Genomic DNA, 21782 nt, shown 5'->3' with positions numbered 1-21782 from the left:
CAAAGGTCAACTATATTTGGTGTATGGAAATATATTATGATCTATATGTCAGTCCCGCAGGTTTTATTTGACCATGACCTCAATTGCACGGTTCATTGCACAGTGTTAAGTTTTTGTGTTTTGGTCTATTTTTCTTAAACTATAAGTAATAGGTCAACTATATTTGTTGTATGGAAGCTTTGTTAGCTGTACATGTCTGCCTGGCATGGTTCATCTGACCTTGACCTCATTTTCATGGTTCATTGGTCTTTGTTTAGCTATCTTGGTTAATGTTAAGTTTATGTGACAGTTGTAACAAAGCTTTATACTTAGGACTATCAACATAATATCAATGATTAATAAAGAAGGCGAGACATATCAGTGTGTGCACTCTTGTGTAAATTAAGAGGACAGATTATTTATTATTTTCTGCACTGTTGAAGCAAGCATACAATTTTTGAATTAATTTTTTTAATTATAAATAATACATGTATAATCAAGTCATTGTACCATTTAATCAGAATTAATCATCATCCTCTGTTGAAATGAATCTTCTGAATTCCCAACTGCATAGACATGTATTGAATATATACATGGTATTAAAGTTTGGTTGTAACTATAATATATATAGATTATTTTAAAAGTATTGCACAATTGTATGCCGAGTGGAGCGGTGCAAAATTCATTTTGAAGGGTTTTGGAGCCACTGAAGGGCCCGAGAAGCTATAGAACAAATGATGCAAAATCATGCTTTCTGAGAGTTTCCCAGACCCTCTATTATCTGAAGTTCTGTTTTAATCATTTTTAGCTCACCTGGCCCGAAGGGCTAAGTGAGCTTTTTTCATCACTTGGCGTCCGTCGACCGTAAACTTTTACAAAAATCTTCTCCTCTGAAACTACAGGGCCAAATTTAACCAAACTTGGCCACAATCATCATTGTGATGTTTAGTTTTAAAATGAGTTCGATGACCCGGCCAACCAACCAAGATGGCTGCCATGGCTAAAAATAGAACACAGGGATAAATTGTAGGTTTTGTCTTATATCTCTGAAACCAAAGCATTTAGAGCAAACCTGGCATGGGGTAAAATTGTTTATCAGGTCAATATCTATCTGCCCTGAAATTTTCAGATGAGTTTGACAACCCGTTGTTGGGTTGCTGCCCCTGAATTGGTAATTTTAAGGAAATTTTGCAGTTTTTTGGTTATTATCTTGAATATTATTATAGATAGAGATAAACTGTAAACAGTAGTAATGTTAAGCAAAGTAAGATCTACAAATAAGTCAAATGACCAAAATGGTCAGTTGACCCCTTAAGGAATTATTGAACTTTATAGTCAATTTTTAACAATGTTTCATAAATGTTTGTAATCTTTTACAAAAATCTTCTACTCTAAAACTACTAAGACGAACTTGTCCATAATCATCATTAGGGTATCTAGTTTAAAAAATGTGTCCGATGACCCTCCCCGTGAACCAAGATGGCCGACATGACTAAAAATAGTACATAGGGTAACGTACAATTTTTGGCTCATATCTCTGAAACTAAAGCATTTAGAGCAAATCTGACAGAATTAAATTGTTCATTAGTTCAAAATCTATCTGCCCTGAAATTTACAGACTAATCAGGCAACCTGTTGTTTGGTTGCTGCCCCTGAATTGGTAATTTTAAGAAAATTTTGCAGCTTTTGGTTATTATCTTGAATCTAGCTACATGTATAGTTAAAGATAAACTGTGACCAGCAATAATGTTCAGCAAAGTAAGACCTACAAATAAGTCATGTGATCAAAATGGTCAATTGACCCCTTAAGGAATTATAGCCCTTTAGAGTCAATTTTTAACAATTTTCATAAATTTTGTAAATTTTTGTAAATTTTTACAAAATATATTCCACTGTAACTACTGGGCCAAGTTCATTAAAGATAGTGATAATTGTAGGCAGTAAGAATGTTCAGTAAAGTAAGATCTACATACACATCACCATCACCAAAACACAAATTTGTCATGAATCTATCTGTGTCCTTTGTTTAATATGCACATATATACCAAGGTGAGCGACACAGGCTCTTTAGAGCCTCTAGTTTGATAATATTTTGGTCTCAAAGCAAATTGTGTAGATTCAGTATAAGACAAGTTTTAGGGACAACATAAAACGACCAATATGTAGGACAAATTCACATAGTTAGGTATGTGGCTGCTTGTTTTTTTTTTAAACTCATGATCAAGTTAATAACAAAATTACTAAATTACAAAAGGAATGCAACACCAACAAAATACAGAAGGGCGATCACTGAACAAAATACAAATAAATAAGAAATCTTGATCCAGAAAAAATACAGGGGCTACGTCCGAGGGAGAACAAAACTTGCTTCTTGCCAGACACTAAGCTTTTCGTTTTAAGATTTCCTACATGAGGCGTTACTGTCCTGTAATAAAAGTGATGCAAGTGTTCCTGAGACAATATACCTCAAGTAAAATGAAACCCATTTTCAGACATTTCAAGTATATTTAAATAATATTTATACTTTTATTATTAAAAGATTTGGGAAGTGTCTCCCAATTTTGTTGTTGAAAAAAGATGAATTTTATGAAGAATCTAGTTCCATCTCATACTTACGAATAGACCTGCCGAGTTATTTATTTTCAATTCATTGTAAGTTAGGTTATTTATTTTCAAACTACCACAGAACAAACCATTTATTTTTGTGAATATCAAAGCTGAGTTACTTATTTTCAAAATCCTCCTTTATATCAAATGGTCGTCCCCTTAAAAGAGAACATTAAAATCTTAAAATACATTTCAGTTTAACTTGCAATCAATTTTACTCTTATGAATTTTTGTGAAAAGATTCACTGGACAGTGTAACAAGGAACACAACAATTTCCAGATAAAAGACAAACAACAATAATCACAAGATTGTCCAGACAAAAGAAAAACAACAATGAACAGGAATAAACCAGTCACCCTTTTGTGTGTGCAGGGATAAACAAGTTATCCGTTTGTATATGCGGGGATATACCAATTACCCCTGTGTGTATATGGGGATAAATCAGTCAGTTACCCTTTGTGTACGCAGAGATAAACCAGTTACCCCTTTGTGTATGCAGGGATAAACCAGTCACCCCTTTGTGTATGCAGGGATAAACCAGTTACCCCTTTGTGTATGCAGAGATAAACCAGTTACCCCTTTGTGTATGCAGGGATAAACCAGTCACCCCTTTGTGTATGCAGGGATAAACCAGTTACCCCTTTGTGTATGCAGAGATAAACCAGTTACCCCTTTGTGTATGCAGGGATAAACCAGTCACCCCTTTGTGTATCCAGGGATAAACCAGTCACCCCTTTGTGTATCCAGGGATAAACCAGTTACCCCTTTGTGTATGCAGGGATAAACAAGTTACCCCTTTGTGTATGCAGGGATAAACCCGTCACTCCTTTGTGTATCCAGGGATAAACCAGTTACCCCTTTGTGTATGCAGGGATAGACCAGTTACCCCTTTGTGTATGCAGGCATAAACCAGTCACCCCTTTGTGTATGCAGGGATAAACCAGTTACCCCTTTGTGTATGCAGGGATAAACCAGTTAACCCTTTGTGTATGCAGGGATAAACCAGTCACCCCTTTGGGTATGCAGGGATAAACCAGTTACCCCTTTGTGTATGCAGGCATAAACCAGTTACCCCTTTGTGTATGCAGGGATAAACCAATTTCCCCTTTGTGTATGCAGGGATAAACCAGTTACCCCTTTGTGTATGCAGGGATAAACCAATTTCCCCTTTGTGTATGCAGGGATAAACCAGTTACCCCTTTGTGTATGCAGGGATAAACCAGTTACCCCCTTGTGTATGCAGGGATAAACCAATTTCCCCTTTGTGTATGCAGGGATAAACCAGTTACTCCTATGTGTATGCGGGGATAAACTAGTTACTCCTTTGTGTATGCGGGGATAAACTAGTTACTCCTTTGTGTATGCGGGGATAAACTAAGCACTCCTTTGTGTATACAGGGATAAACCAGTTACCCCTTTGTATATGCAGGGATTAACCAGTTACTGCTTTGTGTATGCAAAGATACTCCAGTTATCGGCCCTTTGTGTATGCGAGGATAAACTAGTAACCACTTTGCGTATGCAGGAATAAACCAGGTATACCTTTGTGTATGCGAGGATAAACCAGGTTTGTGTATGTTGGGATTAACCAGTTTCCGCTTTGTGAAAGGGAAAAATCAGTTATCCCATTGTGTATGCGAGGATAAACCAGTAACCCCTTTGTGTATGCAGGGATAAACCAGTTACCCTTTTGTATATACGGGGATAAATCATTTACCCCTTTGTGTATATGGGGATAAATCAGTAAGTTACCCTTTGGGTGTGCAGGGATAAACCAGTTACCCCTTTGAGTATGCATGGATAAACCAGTTACTCCTTTTGGTATGTCAGAGGGGATAACTAGTTTCCCCTTTGTGTATGTCAGAGGGGATAACCAGTTGCCCCTTTGTGTATGTCAGAGGGGATAACCAGTTACCTCTTTGTGTATGTGGGGATAAATCAGTTACCCATTTGAGCATGTAAAATTGACAATTTGGGAAGTTTGACTGAACTTAATCTTGCAAGCAGACATTGCAATTTAATTTGTGGCACAATATCTTATGGTTGGCAATAATAATACAATGTAATCTTAATTTACCTCAAGGTATTAAAAGTTCTGTACTGGACAAAACTTGCAAAAACAATATAACAGTTAATCAAATACATGAAGTAACCAGATAGGTACACATGATGTAAAGATCACTTGGCACTTTTCCTACTGAGTAGATACAGATACTCTGACACAGATATATGTAGAAGGAATGTAGGTATATTCAATTCACAGGAAGACCCATTGGTGATAATGGTCTTCAACTTTGGTTTTTTTAATTAAAAAAAGAAATTTTGTTTGAACTGAAAGAATAAAAAGTATTTTAATGTTTTTATTTCTCTCGTTTACAGATATAATAATAAAACAAACAATAAACAATAAAAAACATTGTTTAAAATCAACATAACAACAAATTTATGAAAATCTTCTTAAATGGATGTGAAGTAAAATTAAATTTCAGATTTTCTTTAAGATTTTTCAAAATTGACCTTAAAAAGTTGATCCTAGTGACAATTATCTTAACATGATACAGGGAATCAGTACAGTCATTATCAAAATCTGTTTCTAGAAGCATGATTTTGACATCGAAAATTTGATTTGAGGCAAGTTATTTTCCTTGCCAAGCAGCCAAACTGGTTTACACATGGCAAAATTGTAATGGACAAAGAAAACCACTGAAGTTTGTTTTTTTATAAATATGAATTTGCCATCTGATAAATCCAGTCATATTTGTGGCCAATATGATCATTTAACCTAGTCATATACACCTAAAATATTATAGGAAAATTTACAGTGTTTAAACACTTAAATAGTGCTCCAATTTTAGTCAGGTTCATGAGTTCAATGAAAAGTTTTGTAATGATTTTGAAATTTGTTTTCTAGAATAACCATTATATTGAAATTTATCTAGTTGTCAAAACTGTTAAGTGTCTGCAGGAACCAGAGACTACAATAAACATCAAATTGACTCAAAATGTGTTTTAATAGTATTAACTAGTGTTCTAAAGGGAGGTTATATTTTACTACCATTACAGATATTTTAGATGTTATTAGAATTACAAGAATTTACATACACATACCTGAATGCCTAAACAAATAACTACTCTTTCTTACTTAAAACTTTATATAAATTTTGATGGTTGATTAAAATATATTTTTTTTACAGAATTTTGATACCAAGTTAGTCAAAACATTCTGTTCCTTTCAATTCCTAGAAGACACGGGATTTGAATTGCTTATATCATGTATATTGACCAAGAGAATAATTGTAAATCTGTAAATTTTTTAAAAACATCCACATTGTTAACTTTTGAAAAGAAAAACTGATATAAAATTATGTTAACATAAAAAATGTCACAAAAATATAAGTTATTGAACAAAGGAGTATTTAACATTTTCTAAACAAGTTATGTTTTAAACAAATCTGAATTACAAAAAATGTAGAAGAGAAATGATAATTTATTTTAATAATATAATGTGTATGTCGCAAAACATTTACAGGTAAGCAAATTACTCTACTGAATGTGTGTATAAAAATAAAACAAAAAATACAAGAAAATCACAGACAATTAATATCACAAAACAGATTTACACAATAATATATAGTTGTTATAAAAAAAATTGTAGAAAAAATATAAATAAATTGGTACTAAAAATAACTATGGACATGTTTATTTATTTCATAAAATAAATAGAAAATATTATTGCACCTATATAGGAATATGATATTTTTGAGATAATCAGAGTAAATTCACATTGAGTTATGTCCCTTTATCCCATAAGAGTTGAAAACGTCATTATTTTATCAGTTTTTCAGTCAGTCTGAGTAATTTGTTTTACACAAATAATGTTTGTTAAAAGTATGAAAGTAAAGTTTTCATTATGAGACTGATTTTTAAACTAACACTTGATTGGTATTGCCAAAAATGACTTGATTTTTACAACAATAGTGATTGAATTTCAACAAACCAGTTTGTCAATAAAAAGAGTGACAAAATTATCAGGCAATGATAAAAACTTTGTATCTATTAGGAAACATATAACATATACTGTACATAATTGTTCATACGAAGTCAGTTTTTATAGAATAATTCTAATACTATTCATACAAATAATAAATACCCATAACATTTGAGCAAATATCATGAAACCTATTTTGGCAAATCTATAGTTTTTTTTTACTATTCAAACCAAAAAGAATAAATGATTATGTTAATGACAATTACTTTAAAATAATCTGTAACTTTAGTAAATTACAATTATCAGTTCTATAACTTTAAAATATTTTATTAATATAATAACATGTGACACACTTCCACACACTTCTAAATACAGGCAAGTGTAAAAATAAAGCACCACAATAATTCTACTATATAGAATGTTGTTCATTCAAAATGAAAACAAATGACAAATTATATTTCAGACTTATCATGTGACTCTTTCTATGTTTTCTCTTTGAATGAATTAATGTAAAAGAAAGAACATGCAGCCAGCATTGAACTTTAGTATTTACAGATCTCAGAAATTATATCTGTCAAAATTTTGAATCTGAAAGTTAGGCCTTAAACACAAAACACATCAGACAAATCTGTAACATTATGATGGCAGTAATACACTTTGTAATATAATCTGACAATGGAAAATATGTAAAATGGTGAATTTACAGCAAGTACACTATCAATCATTTTTTGGCTAAAATAATTTTGCCTGATTAAGATAGCAGTGCTAATAATCTTATTCTTGGTTGCTTATACATACGATTTGAAACCTATGATGGATTCAGATGGCTTGTCTTGTGGTCAATAAATATTTCTGAAATGAAGACCTATTGTGGATATATGTGAAAATAATGATTTAAAGCATTTCAAAAACTGTGAAAGGGTATATATATAAGTCAAAGAATATTTTGTTCGAGCTCATTATATTTAGCTAAAACTAAGTGCAATACTAGTATATCTTAGATCAACTACAAACATTTTTAATGGTCCTTACTAAGATTATATGCATTTTTTTCATGTTAATTTTCTTATAATATGCAATGCCTAATGGTTTCTATTTAATTTATCCACAACCTTGATAGAATAAGAAAATGAGAGCCTGACATTAAAGGGATGTAACTTATGCAAATAACGTAGCTGTAAAATATATCAGTTACGTCTTATGAACAATTGACAATCTAGTGTGCTGTTTTTGTTCAAACATTTTCTGAAAAAAGTTACATTAAATACGTATTTCCTGACTAAATCATACAATGTAAAGTGTCTGCCTTGTTTTCTGTTTATCCTTAAACAATATTTGAAACTGTACACGACAACAAATTCATGTGGACATGTAATGGTATAATATCATATGACAAATCATCTTCCAGCTTTAGGAACAAGTGTCATTTTAGCTGAGCTTGCAAATATTTGAGACATCTGACCTTGAGATTTTCTAAGAATATTTTTAGCTTCAGTGGTTGTCGCTCTTGGTGGTGGTCTAGGAGATTTTCGCATTTTACTTCCTTCATGCATGAGCCGAGACATACGCCCTCCTTTATCAAGATTTGCTGTTCCTGATGCCTCTTCTTTCACTCTTGGTTCTGGTCTTGGAGATGCTCGCTGGTGACCATAATCATACTGTAAAGCTTTCATTGCATTTCCTTTTCCTTTCTCTGCATTTCCAGATGCCTCTGGTTTGACACGGGGCTCAGGTCTATCAGACAAGGCACCAGAAGCAAACTTGTACTGATTCTTCATCATTCCTCTTCCTTCCTTGCAAGCAATACCTGCAGCCTCTGGCTTGACTCTCGGAACTGCTCGAGCTGATGCAGGCAACTTTTTTGGATCATGAAGAAGACATTTCATATTATTTCCTTTGTGAGGTTCATAAGCCCCCTCTGCCTCTGGCTTAATTCTAGGAGCAGCCCTTGCACTCATCGGGAGTTTACCATACTGAGTAAACAGATTAGATGTAGATTGTCCATTATGACCTCCAGCGATCCCCATTGCTTCAGGACGCATTTTAGGGGCAGGTGCTGGATCTGGTCTAGGTGTGGCAGAACCATTTAATAAATTTGAGACTGTTCCATGCCGTCCAAGTTCATAGTTTCTCATACCTTCAGTTGATGGACATTTTGGTTCAGGTCTTGGTGTTTGAGCAATAGGTCTTGGAGTGCCACTACCAAACAGCTGAAGTGATCCTTTATTCTTATCAGCATACTCCTGTGCCTCTGGTTTAACTCTAGGTGGAGCTCTAGGTGTATTGTAATCACCATCTAAGTCAAATCCCGGATAAGGAGAAACCTTTACGTCATCTCCATTACCTGCAGTGGATGAAAACTTCATTCTGAAAAAGAAATCAAATGCTTGATTAGTAAGGGTATGAAAATGTATTTTTCACAGAAAAAATATTTCATTTCTGGTTTTAAGAGAATTTATACTTACTATTTTTGTTAAGTTGTTATAAATTTATCATATCAAATATCCCATTTTTTCACTTCATGTCTAGATTCTTAATTCTTATCATGATTACTGTTAATTAGGGGTTTAATGTGCAAATGACTCTCACAGTTCTACAAAACCTTTAAAGGCAAGGTTGGACGGTAAATACCACCCCCAGTATTTACCAGTGGTATTTACCGGTATTTACCGCCCTGGACAATACTCCCCAAGTGGTCAATACTGGCAAATACTGGTCAATTGAAATGTTCATGGTTGTTTTAACTGGTAAACCGACAGAAAGTCACAGGACAAATTTATTTTTATAATGTTTATTTGCTTCATTTACTTTAACAATCCTACACCAATGGTTAAATTGATTGTTTTGTTTTAAATTGTGGACAAAATTAATGCTCTTTCAAAATTTCCAATTGAGAGCCTCCATGGGGGAAAACCCCTGCAAATAGTGGCAATAGGCAGGTATGAAAATCCACTCTTCATGTATACTGCCAAAAATAATGGATACTTCTCAAATCTTTATAATTTGGGGAGGGAAAATAAAATTTTCAAAATTTGCCAGTCAATTACTGGGTAGTTAAAAAGAAATCTGTTTTCGATTTCAGCTGCACAACCGTAGACTTACGACAACAGTGTCGGTGTACCTGATGGACTTATACTTCAGGCAGTGCAATAATATAATAATAAAAATACTACATGTATTAATGATATCAATATCTAAGCTTTTGGTATGAGTGCCCTTGTAGACTTAACTTGTTCCTTCTCCCATTCTTGGTTATTGTTCCAAGACCACAATACTTATTGCTTTTAATTTTGGAAGTGTGGACAATGTAAAATGTATTCACTGTTTTCATCCTATTTTCATTGACATCTTCTTTAAAAGTACAACAACTTTGAAAGTAATTTTGTTATTAAACTTTAATTTTCAGAAACAAAAAAAAAGTGCAAAAATATAAACTTTACATCCAACTATAGAACACAACTGCAACACACAGGTTCGTCACTGATTCTAAGTATCTGCACTTTTTTAAAAAGCTTTTTAAGTCATGCTGATTATTGCATATTGTTCTCTGCTTTCAAAATCTTTCGGTTTAAACCCTTAGTCCCTATCTGGTTTTCTCACTACAAGTGAGACTATACAAATCCTTGACAAACGTGAAGTAAAAAAAAAACTAAACCTTAAGCTGGCAGGGTTCTCACTTAGGATTTTTGAAGGCGAGTCCAGGGACTCATCTCTTTTAGGTATGATGAGTCCAACTATATAAAGTAATATTTAAGTCTCCATTTCCTAAAAAAGCAATGAAATGAAATCAAGTTCATATCACTTTTAAACAGCTGCTGGTTTGTGTTATCATCGCTGCCATCATTTGCATGTTGTTACATTTGTTACAGAAAGTAGTTTATCAACGTGATGTCATCTATTGAAAAAAGTATATAACTTCAAGAGCGACTACCAGAAGCCCCCCAATAGTGTGTGTATATAAACATGTTCCCTTATATGCAAAATTAAATAAGAATTATTGACCAATGAAACATGAAAATGAGGTCAAGGTCAGATTATACTTGATAGATTGATGTCAAGGTCAGATTATAGTGACAGACAGAAATTTTCAATCAGCTACAATATACAATTTACTGGCATACACAAAATAATGATGAATGATTGGTTATGGCAATTTTAAAAACAAACCAAAACATAATAAATTGATTCCAGCCAGTGTTGGCAAGAACCCGGGTTTTATGAGTATTGCCCAGCCCAGTGGGAAAACCCGGGTTTTACTGGGTAATACTGGGCAATACTGGGTAATATAAAATACTGGTCTGAATTTTATATAGGATCAAACACCATTGTTATACATTTAAGATATATATATAACCTTTTTTGTTTGTCTGGATTGGTAAAACTGTAAATATAAAGCAAAATTATTTTTTTTAAATAAATTTAACTCCTATTAAGAATTTACAATTACATGTAAGAAAAATTACATTTAAATAATGTATATATGTATATGTACCGTCACTAATTAATTATTCAGATTAGAATGTAGATTTGTTTATGTAACAATAATCAGCCCTTTCAATTCTATAAGTGTTAATGGCATGACTCCTTAAGGTGTTTATTTACATGTAGCAATGATTAGCAATATGAATGTTTAACATTTGAAATTAACAATTAACTTAAACATTGCAATAAATATTTGTTTTCAAAGTATGGATTATTGAAACAATGCTTGGTAATTAACAAGGTTTCCTTAAATGTGCAAATCTTGTATTCTGTCTACATAGAAGGGGATGAAATTGAATTATTTTTCATTCTTTTAGAAATGGCTGTCAATGGTAATCTGTATAAAAAGTATATACATGTACTAAGCTGTAGTACTATGAAACTACACCAAGACTTTACTATTTTGTGTTAAAATAAGCTTAAAAAATCATATTGCCCTGTAATGCCCAGTATTCCCCATTTCTGGGAGAATTGCCCAGCCTGGGAAAACCCAGGTGGGTATTATACTTTGCCAACACAGGCACTTGTCTCAGAAAAAAATTCCTATATAATTATAGAGAATAATACATGGCAAAATCCGTATCATATGTCATATCATCCCTATCCACCAATATCAGCCCAAGGGATGATATTGGTCGAGGGTGATGCAGCATGTGATACAGATTTTGCCATGTTTTATACGCTTTATCATATATTTCAACAGGAGAGTTATATTATATGAACTGTTCACTGGGTTACCTTCAGTAACGGTTCTACTTTTGTCTTGTTTTAAAAGCCTTAAAAGAACTGCTCAATTACTTATCCAAAGCACAGGAGTTACCTTACAATTTGCGTGCTGTTGTTTTAAAAATATTTTGTTTATTGTTGTATTTTTTTGTGTGCTTTGTATTTTTCACAGGTGTGCCAAAAATTATGAAAACTTGACGTTCGTGACGTCACATGTACATTTGTACATACCAAACAATGACGTCATTCAATAAATTGTGTCACGCCTGAATGACCGTACCTATTTTTAAGCTTACATCATGTACATAAAAAAAAACTGACTATGTAAAAAAAAAAAAAAAGGAGTGTGATAAAGGGTATGCGATAAAGGGAAGGGGTGTGATAAAGGGTATGCGATAAAGGGTGCACATCAAAGTTACGCGATATGGATTAAACAGCAGGCTATTTATCACATATTCATAACTACTGTACATGTATTTACTGCTACCTTAATATAACACATTAAGGTATACATAGGAAAATTTTTTCTGAGACAAGTGCCTGTGTTTGCCAACCCTGATTCCAGCCCATATAATGCATGGTTTCATTTCAAATTTATTCACTTGTTTTGCCTATTCAGCTATTGACCTGTTAATCAGGCCTACTCTGCAGCTACTGGCAATTCTATAAAAAAGATGCAATGAAGCTTGACCTCATCTTAACTAACGCCAACGGTAAAAACCAGGCTCAGGTAAAGAAATACATTACAATGGTGTCGTTTCGTTTGAAGTGATAATCATAAATGTAAGTAAATTACTTAGTAAATTCTTGAGGTCCACCGTCAAGTTTCTACGGTAAACAATCACTGATTATAGTTCCGGTTTTGTCGTCACTTCCTTTTCCTGTTTAGCGGTCATTCCGATTTTCCAGTTGGGGCCTATCAGAACTGGTATGAATGTGTGGTAATTTTGCTTAACATACTGGAATCTCTTGAAACTGATTAGAAATCTAAACAACACAGCCACAGGTCTCTGTAAAAAATATATCTTCACTTTAGTAAAACACCAACGGGCACCTGTCTGTCACTGGAAATTTAGACAACTCGCCCCACAAACAGCTCGTCATCTGCTGACTCGCCACCTCTTTTCTTAAACTCGGCCGGTGTCGCAATAACTCTCACTACTGGTAACATTTTTTTTTTTATTTCACCTGCCATCCTTGCCTCTTCCAGAATGGTGAGTGTTCGAAAAGATATGGTCCTTTTATGTAGTCCAAATAATTATGACTCTTGTTAATTGGTCTACCTTTTATGTAGCTAGTCAGAGGTCAAACGGCTGTTTTGCCAGACAAGCTGGGGCCATGGGATGTCAGAGCTCGTCTAGTGGTTAACAGGTTGGGAACAAACCCCCTGTATGGTGATTATACCTGTATAGAGGGATAATCCTTCTTTAGAGGGGTAAAATTATCCATCTATAGAGGGGTATTTGTGTTTGCACTGGATTTAAAGCAAATTAGGGCAGAATGGCATTTTCTAATTATATTGGCTATAATCTCTAGCAGTATATGCATCAACATTTGCACTTTACTAAAAATTGGGATAACCAGTTTTCTGCTAAAGTGACAAAACTTGCAATCTATTGTATACCTATCTGAACACCTGATCAACATCAAAAGGCATAGTTGACCTTTAAATTTCATGTTAAATCTCACGATAGAAATTCTGTTCAGTGAGGCATAAGTGAGTAGAATTTACCTGATCCTCACAGCTTTCAATCATGGTGAACAATAGATTTTATATTTAGTCAGATAAGCAGCAAACTGGGCATCTGCATATTAAACTAAGTACATCAATTGGTGCATCAACTGTTGCAGGTTACTGCCATAATAAGTAGAGAATGCCATTATGCCCTGTTTTGATTTAAATCCAGTCTAAACAAAAATATCCCTCTATAGAGGAATAATTTTATCCCTCTATAGAAGGATTATCCCTCTAAACAGGTATAATCACCATAGAGAGGGTTTGTTCCCAACCTGGTTAAGATGATGGCTACAGTGATGAAGGTCCCGAATTCTATCCTCACTCCGGATGCTAAAAATGTCAATACATTAGAAGGGTGATTTTCACCCTCTCACATAGTCCAAATAATTATGACGTCTTGAAAGGCTATTATAATTTTTTTTCTTTGACGCCTTACTTCGACGTCATAATGCTGAAGCCGCCATTTTCGGTTGGACTTTGAGAGCATATTTTGCTCTCAACTTTGAGACCCAATTTAGCCATAAAATTTTCATTGAAGGCTAAAAAAAATTGCATATATAAAAATTCTTACCTTTTATGTGTTTGTTTGTGCAAAATATTTCCAATTATAGTGCCTAACAAGATTTTGTGAGGTAGACGAAATTGACTTTAAAACGATCGTATTGACTTTTGATGTCCAGAAATAGGCAGATCGGACATATTTTGACTTTATTTACTTACTTCTTAAGTTTGTGATTAATTGTAATTAACATATTCCAATGAGACTGAAAAATGCTTTTTTTTTGTTATGATAAATAATAATTTTACCTGCCGTAGTCGTGCGTAAAATATATTTCGGCATTTCTCTTAAGAAATGACTTGTTTAATGGAACAAAAGGTCTTATTTGTAAACTTTCTCTTTTATCTCCACAATAGGCTTTTAAAAATAATCTTTCAAATGTGTATTCAGAAAATTTTGTGAAAATAGAAGAAGTGGCAATTCTTACCTTTCATACCTTAACTTTCATTGATAAAACATAATATTGACTCGTCCAGTGTCCAGTTTGAAGGTCATTTTAGTTACCGTACACATTCATGCACGTTCTAATTAATCAATAGTCATGTATGAAAAGCATAAACAAGTTTGTAGGTAAACTAATAACAACTTAATCCAATCAAATTGCCTACGATTCAATAACAATGACCAGTCCACATCATAAAAATGTATAGGGGTAAACTGGGTAGGGAGAAAATGTCAGATATTTTAAGTTCATTATTTTGCAACAACGAATAAAAATTTGTTAACCAATAGATTTGCTATAATTTCATAAACATGTCATTCTGTATTGGTATAGTTTTTGGATCTTTTATTTGCGTATTTAAGGCTGTAAAAAGTTTGGCCTTCAAAAGTCAACATAATCATTGACTTTATACAGAAAATTCGCCTTTTTAAAACATTGAATGTATCACGAATAATACGCGACAACAAAGTAAAATCATTTCTTAAAACACTGCAAAAAAAATCATTCTGATTGATACAGTGGTATTGTCATAAATTGCGCTGGAGTGAACAGTAGTACAGCAAACGTCGAATTCCCTCACACAATGTTATCACACACTATAATCCCTAAAGAAATAATAATATAAATAACAATTCCATCCGAGGCGGGAACATGTCGACTGCATTTTTTAAAACGTTTATCTGATTTCTTTTTAGGTGATTGTAAAATAAAAACTCAGTAAAATTTGGACAGACCCGAATTTCCGGAACCTTTGTTTTACATTATCCGGAAATTAAGGTCCGTCAAAATGTACAGAGTTTGGTTCAAAAATATATTTTATACTCCTAAAATGAAGCATCTTAAGGAGAAATCAGCTAAAGGTTTTAATAAAGCACTAAATTCCCTCTCAAAGTCCAACTGAAAATATGAGTTTGGCGTTATGACGTCGAAGTAAGGCGTCAAAGAAAAAAATTATAATAGCCTTTCAAGACGTCATAATTATTTGGACTACCTCTCACACACATCTCTGGTATCCAAACCGGAGTTTAAACTAGCTTGGATACTTCAGGGGCCTTGGTAGGTCAAAGTTGTTCCCAGCTTGACCTGGAGATCAATCTTCTGAAATCTCTTCGGGTTGTCTGTTCTGTCCGAGTACTTCGGCTTCCTCCACCATAATAACAGACTTCCCAGTGTCCTACATGCTCCCTTGGGCGGTGTTGAGATGGGGATTGTTCTGGTGGTGGGTTAATATTGTAAAGGACACATCTCCATTATTCCTTAGAGAGTGTACATGGATCCGCTGTACCCTTGCAGTCAATCAAGGGGTGCATCTATACTGGCGGAATCTCGAAGTACATAATTAACTGGGCATTTAAAAAGTCGGAATGCGAGTACATATGTTCAAACTCTTTTAGATCATTTTTTAGTAGCAATAAACAAAAGAACTATGTCAATTGGACATGCTTTGATACTATTTATGCACTTGAATTTTTACTTGATAACATTTTTGTTCGCTTTGGAGATTCCGTATATCGTCAAGTTATTGGAATTCCAATGGGGACTAACTGTGCACCACTTATTGCGGACCTGTTTTTGTATTGTTATGAGTTACAATTTATGACTAAAATTAGCAAAGACCCATCAAAACAACATTTGATACAAAAATTTAACAATACTTTTAGATATTTGGATGATATATTGGCTCTAAATAATGACGACTTCAGTATGTATACTAAAGAAATTTATCCTGTAGAACTTACTTTAAATAAAGCTAATGATAACAATGACCACTGCCCTTTCCTCGATCTTGATATCTATATCATAAACGGGAAGCTTAATACAAAAATTTATGATAAAAGAGATGATTTTTCATTTCCTATTGTTAATTATCCATTTTTAGATGGTGACGTTCCCTTGTCACCATCTTATGGTGTTTATATATCTCAACTTGTACGATTCGCTCGTGTATGTAACAATGTATTAGATTTTAGCGAGAGAAATTTATGTATTACTGAAAAATTATTACACCAGGGTTTTCGATATCACAAACTGGTCAAAACATTTACTAAATTTTATCACCGTTATAAGGAAATAATTCGTAAATATAACTCAACATGCAGACATCTTATACGTTCAGGTATTTCACATCCAAAATTTTATGGAAATATTCTTTATAAAGCACAAAAATTTCAGTATTCTCCTCAGAAACTAACAAAACCTTTAAATAGACTTATTAAAAGGGGATATAGTTACGATACTGTTGTCAGGTCATTAAAGATTGCATATTTTGGCTTTAACATTGATTCACTGATAGGGTCTTTGCATCAGAACTAAACACATTTATTTCTAAAAAAACAGTTGTTGGCATGACACGGGTTATGTTCTTCTCATATATTTTATGATAGTATGATACTAAACCCCTAAAGGGAGGGATTGTACCTGATATTCATATGATGAAGACATAATCTTCCAATCAGTTTAATTGAGGTCTGGAGCTGGCATGTCAGTTAACTGCTAGTAGTCTGTTGTTATTTATGTATTATTGTCATTTTATTTATTTTCTTTTGTTACATCTTTTGACATCGGACTCGGACTTCTCTTGAACTGAATTTTAATGTGCGTATTGTTATTCTTTTACTTTTCTACATTGGCTAGAGGTATAGGGGGAGGGTTGAGATCTCATAAACATGTTTAACCCCGCCGCAATTTTGCGCCTGTCCCAAGTCAGGAGCCTCTGGCCTTTGTTAGTCTTGTATGATTTTAAATTTTAGTTTCTTGTGTATAATTCGGAGTTTAGTATGACGTCCATTATCACTGTACTATTATGCATATTTTAGGGGCCAGCTGAAGGACACCTACGGGTGCGGGAATTCTCGCTACATTGAAGACCCATTGGTTGCCTTCGGCTGTTGTTTGCCCTATGGTCGGGTGGTTGTCGCTTTGACATATTCACCATTTCCTTTCTCAATTTTATAGATATCTTTACAACATATATGTTGAACAAATACACAATTTTTTTTCGATCTGATTATATACTCTTAAAGAATTCTAATGTAATGACTACATGGATTAGGAAAAGGAATTCACTTTAAAACTAAAGGTGGAGTGAACACAAATCAAAATCAGTTAAGCGAGAATATCCAATGTTAGGCCAAAGGGGAGTAACTAGAACATATTTCGCATCATAATTACTAGATTTTTTTAGAAAAAACAAACTGAACAAGTATAGTGACATACTTAGTTTATATTATTTTCCATTGTTTTAGTTCAATGATTCTAAATGTTTTATCTGAAATTTTAATAGATATTTTTACAACATATATATGTTGAACAAATACACAAAAGTCACAATATATAGGGAATTGAGATTGTCTCCCTTTGTCCTCTTAAGGTAGCGCAATACAAAGATTTTTTTACTTCCAATCACTAACCTTTAAAATGCTGTAACTTTCTCATGAATGCATAAAAAATAATAAAAGAGGTGTATATAGATAAAAGATTAATCTTTTATATGAATGCAATATTTTTATTATGCAATCATTATGTAATTAGTGGCAAAATCTCTGTCAGTTCACTTGAATTAATTTAGCTCTATCATCTCTTTAACTATACAGAAAGTTTTAACAAAATCTTAATCAACACATTATGGGCTTCAAAAGGGTGTCTCAAATTGTCCCTACGAGATTCCATTCTCTCATAAATCTATAATTAGTGTAAACATCCTAATCACATAAAAGAAGATAAATGTTTAATTAGGTGTAAAATTTGTTCTATACATTCTATCTGAAATCTGAGACACCCTTTTGTAGATAATGGCCATAGGAACAACATATAATAAAACCAACCCTCTAGGAATACCTATGCAGAAGCTAATTTCATTTGAAAGTGAAAATTTGGTGAAAAATATTTTAGATACAGTTAACATTATAATTGGTTACATAATTGTTGCTTAATACTAACATTGCATTAATTTGAAAGAGTAATCTGTTAGCTATCCAAAACTACCACTTTTATAAATTTTCAAGCATTATTAAGAAAGTTACAGCATTTTAAAACTTGTGTTGCAGTTATGAAATCTATGTATTGTGCTGGTGGAAAAATATAAATATTTAGGATGGATTGATTTTATCATTTAATGTATGTCAATGATTTAATAGTAAAAAAATCAGCACTTACAATTAACTGATTTTTCTGACTAAAGACAACAACTGGACGAAAATTACCAAAAGATATTTTGATAAAAATGTTTTAGCAATAAACAGGCGTTTACATCATGTACATTTTTGTACATGAGCTATGTATACAAAATGTCCAGCTCTAAATATAATGATTTCAATACTATTTTCTTGATATGTAACTTATGGTTTCAGAATAATGAAATGTTAAAGATAAGTTCAAGGATTCCTCATTTTTAGAAATGGTGTGAACCATCTTCTGAAAAATATTTACTTTTACGTTCTATCATTTAAATATTCCTTTCTAAACAAAATGAAGTATCTGTAAAAAAATTAAGATTTCTTTTTTTCTTCACTTTTATTTTATTTTTTTTATAGAGGGAGAGGGGGATTAATGAGTTGATGTTTTTTTTTTTCTGTATGACAATTTTTTTTGTAGACTTTCATGCTTAATAGACCACAGTATTACTTAATTTTATTATTGAATAATATTGAAATAGTGATTAAACATGAGAAGTCTAGATAGTCTGAAGAAGTTAATTGAGATACTTAAATAATAGTATAATAATTGGTCTTATTGTGTCAGATAGCGAGATAATTGGACTGTCCAAAAGGGATAAGAGTTTCTTTCTGCTATGATGGGAAATTAGGACATAGATCATTAGACATTAGCTACAAATGTACATATAGATAGTCCTGACAGTCCAGAAGCAATAAGAATTTTTCTATAGTTAGGATGAACAATTAGACCATTAAACACTCTTGTGAATTATTATGGATAAGTAGAATTCTTGCTGAGGGACAGTTTAAAGTTTTTGACAGATCAAAGTGATAAGTGGCCAGCATGAAAATGGACAATTAAGATTGTCATCTCTTGATTTAAACATTATTGCATAAATGTTTCCTTATTACTTTTGTATTTCATGTTGACATTGCTATTAGGATTTTTTTTATTGATCCCCAGATATGGACCATAATTTGCTATTGGGCTCGTTTCCTATAACTATAGATAAGTGATAAAAATGTGTATTACTGTAAGAAAAGTTGTAACTACATCTAAAGATGCCTTTATTTTTATCAACATACAAGTGTATGCTACTCTTCCCTAGAAAAAAAATTGAAATTAACAAATTTCAAAGATTATACGACCGTATTTTTGTGTCGTTTCTCGCGTTACTTTTCGCTTCCAAAGTGCATAACGCTGACTGATTTGTAGATAATCGTCAACGGCAAATTCGTAACTTTTGCTTTCAAATAATAATGAACATCGACCAATAAGAATAGTCAGAAGAAAATGCCGAGAACTATAAGTATTTCTGTAGCAGGTGTAAGAACACTAGCGTTACTTTGGTTTCCAATTTCGTAACGCAAATTTTAGATAATGTAATCTGCTTTGTTGTAATAGAATTCTTTATAACAATATGTAAATATGAACTCTCGCAAGAAGTTCAAACAGGTAAATCAGAGATGATTTACATTCTAGTTTTGTTCTTCGTAATAATTAAGTTAGAAAATGACGTTATCGTTATGCGTTACATTTCACACGAAACAAAAGTCCAGTTATTTCCTTTTTTTTTATTAAAATTGTTTTTGTCGTTAAGTTCTAATCATTTCCGGTCATACGTGAAACATGTGACTAACATGTGATCACACCCTTACAGCCCGATATATGAAATACTAGGTCTAAACGTTGTTTTTGTTTCCAACGGGATGTTAGCAAACATAATCTGTAGACTTGTTTCGTCTGGTTTAAAAAAGGAAAATACAATTTTCAAAGAGATTGCGCTGGGGGTCTATTATTTTTCCTATGTGCATAATGTTACATACGATCTTGTGAAAATAAATCCCCAATGACTTGACAAAAACGATTTCAGATTTGACAGACGTTATAACACACTTCGTTTCCAGATAACGATGTAAAGGGTCCTTGGAAAATTCAATCGACATTACGTCTCTTATCATTGTGGATTGATTTTGCTTCAGCAGTAAATATTACTGGATATTTTAGGTGAATAAAGATAATTTAATAAAAAATACATGTTAATGTACCGTTACACTTGGAATGTACAAAGTTGGTATCTTTGTCACAATTTTTAATTATTTTTTTTTATTCATGTTCTGCAAACACTTTTCAGAAACGCAATAAACTTGTCAAAGGAGAAGTAAACTTTTACCATGAATGACTTGAAAGGAAGTACTTTATTGATTTTAGCCCACTAAAGTAGGTTAAAATGTGGAAACCATGTAGATGGTGTACAGGTCACAAATATCACATGGTGCCTATTTTAAAGATTTTAATTCCAAGTTAAAAGTTTTTTTCTTTACTGGATTTAAAGAATTTTACATTGCCAATGATTTGGAATAAATTGTATATAACTGGAATTTCAAAACCAAATATAAATACATTTTTTTGGCTAAAACATCAAGATACAACGATTATGGTATCCTGTATCAATGAAGAAAATATGGAAATTTCTGAATAAATTGTACTAATTGTTTTCAAAACAAGCACATATTTAGGAGTTTTATAATACTGTTACATTTAAGATGGATTTTAAGAAAAAGTATACTGTTCAGATTATTTTAAGCAGATTTTGCAATAAAATAAAACTAAAAAAATGCTTTCGGTTTCTTATGGTGTCCTGTCGCATTTAAAAAAAACTTTAATTTAACATTGAAAATAGATTTTAAATATTAACATGAAGCAAGTAACACTAGTAATGGTGTTCATTTATGTCTTTTGAAATATATTGTGCAAAATAAAGAAAATAAAGATTGGTTTCCTGTTTGGTTTCCTGTCACGTAAACGGTGAATCAAAATGTATTAATTTTTTCTTGAAAAACTCAATTGTTCCATTAATACTATTCTAACACCAACACAACCCACAGAATAAAAGTTAAAGTTTTAGAACTTATAAAAAAGGATACAAAAAGAAACCAAAGGCCGAATACCAAATTATGGTCCATATATAAGATTGTACTCATCTCCCCTTGGAACAAATTATTAATAAACTGCAAATAAATATTGACATGGATCATTGAATATATGCTAAAGATTGGATCATAAATGTTATTGAAGTTATTTTATGTAGCTTAGAATATAAAA

The 21782-nt window shown here is 32.6% G+C and overlaps 2 protein-coding genes across 4 annotated transcripts in view; one reads left to right on the top strand and one right to left on the bottom strand.

The window, feature by feature from the left end:
- Positions 1–4933: 4933 nt before the first annotated feature.
- LOC143067573 (uncharacterized) lies at positions 4934–12782 on the bottom strand. Its single transcript, XM_076240920.1, has 2 exons — positions 12580–12782; positions 4934–8942 (listed from the first exon to the last, which is right to left on the bottom strand). Exon 2 carries the CDS (start codon positions 8939–8941, stop codon positions 7973–7975), a length of 969 nt encoding a protein of 322 aa, XP_076097035.1. The 5' UTR covers position 8942; positions 12580–12782; the 3' UTR covers positions 4934–7972.
- The window catches only part of LOC143067572 (uncharacterized), a 31713-nt gene continuing 22578 nt past the window's right edge, over positions 12648–21782 (top strand). The window contains exon 1 of one of the 3 annotated variants that reach the window (XM_076240915.1): positions 12648–12711. The gene's annotated coding sequence lies outside the window, so the exon portion shown is untranslated. Of the gene's footprint in view, positions 12790–21782 lie in introns of all 3 variants that reach the window. The other 2 variants (XM_076240917.1, XM_076240919.1) reach the window with 2 other exon arrangements.

This window comes from Mytilus galloprovincialis, chromosome 3, assembly GCF_965363235.1.
Source record: "Mytilus galloprovincialis chromosome 3, xbMytGall1.hap1.1, whole genome shotgun sequence".
Lineage (NCBI taxonomy): Eukaryota > Metazoa > Mollusca > Bivalvia > Mytilida > Mytilidae > Mytilus > Mytilus galloprovincialis.
This window is presented reverse-complemented; position numbering and strand designations above follow the sequence as displayed.

Bases quoted from the DNA above. Each gene is read 5' to 3' on its own strand.
- LOC143067573 (XM_076240920.1), bottom strand. From the start codon at position 8,941: ATGAAGTTTTCATCCACTGCAGGTAATGGAGATGACGTAAAGGTTTCT.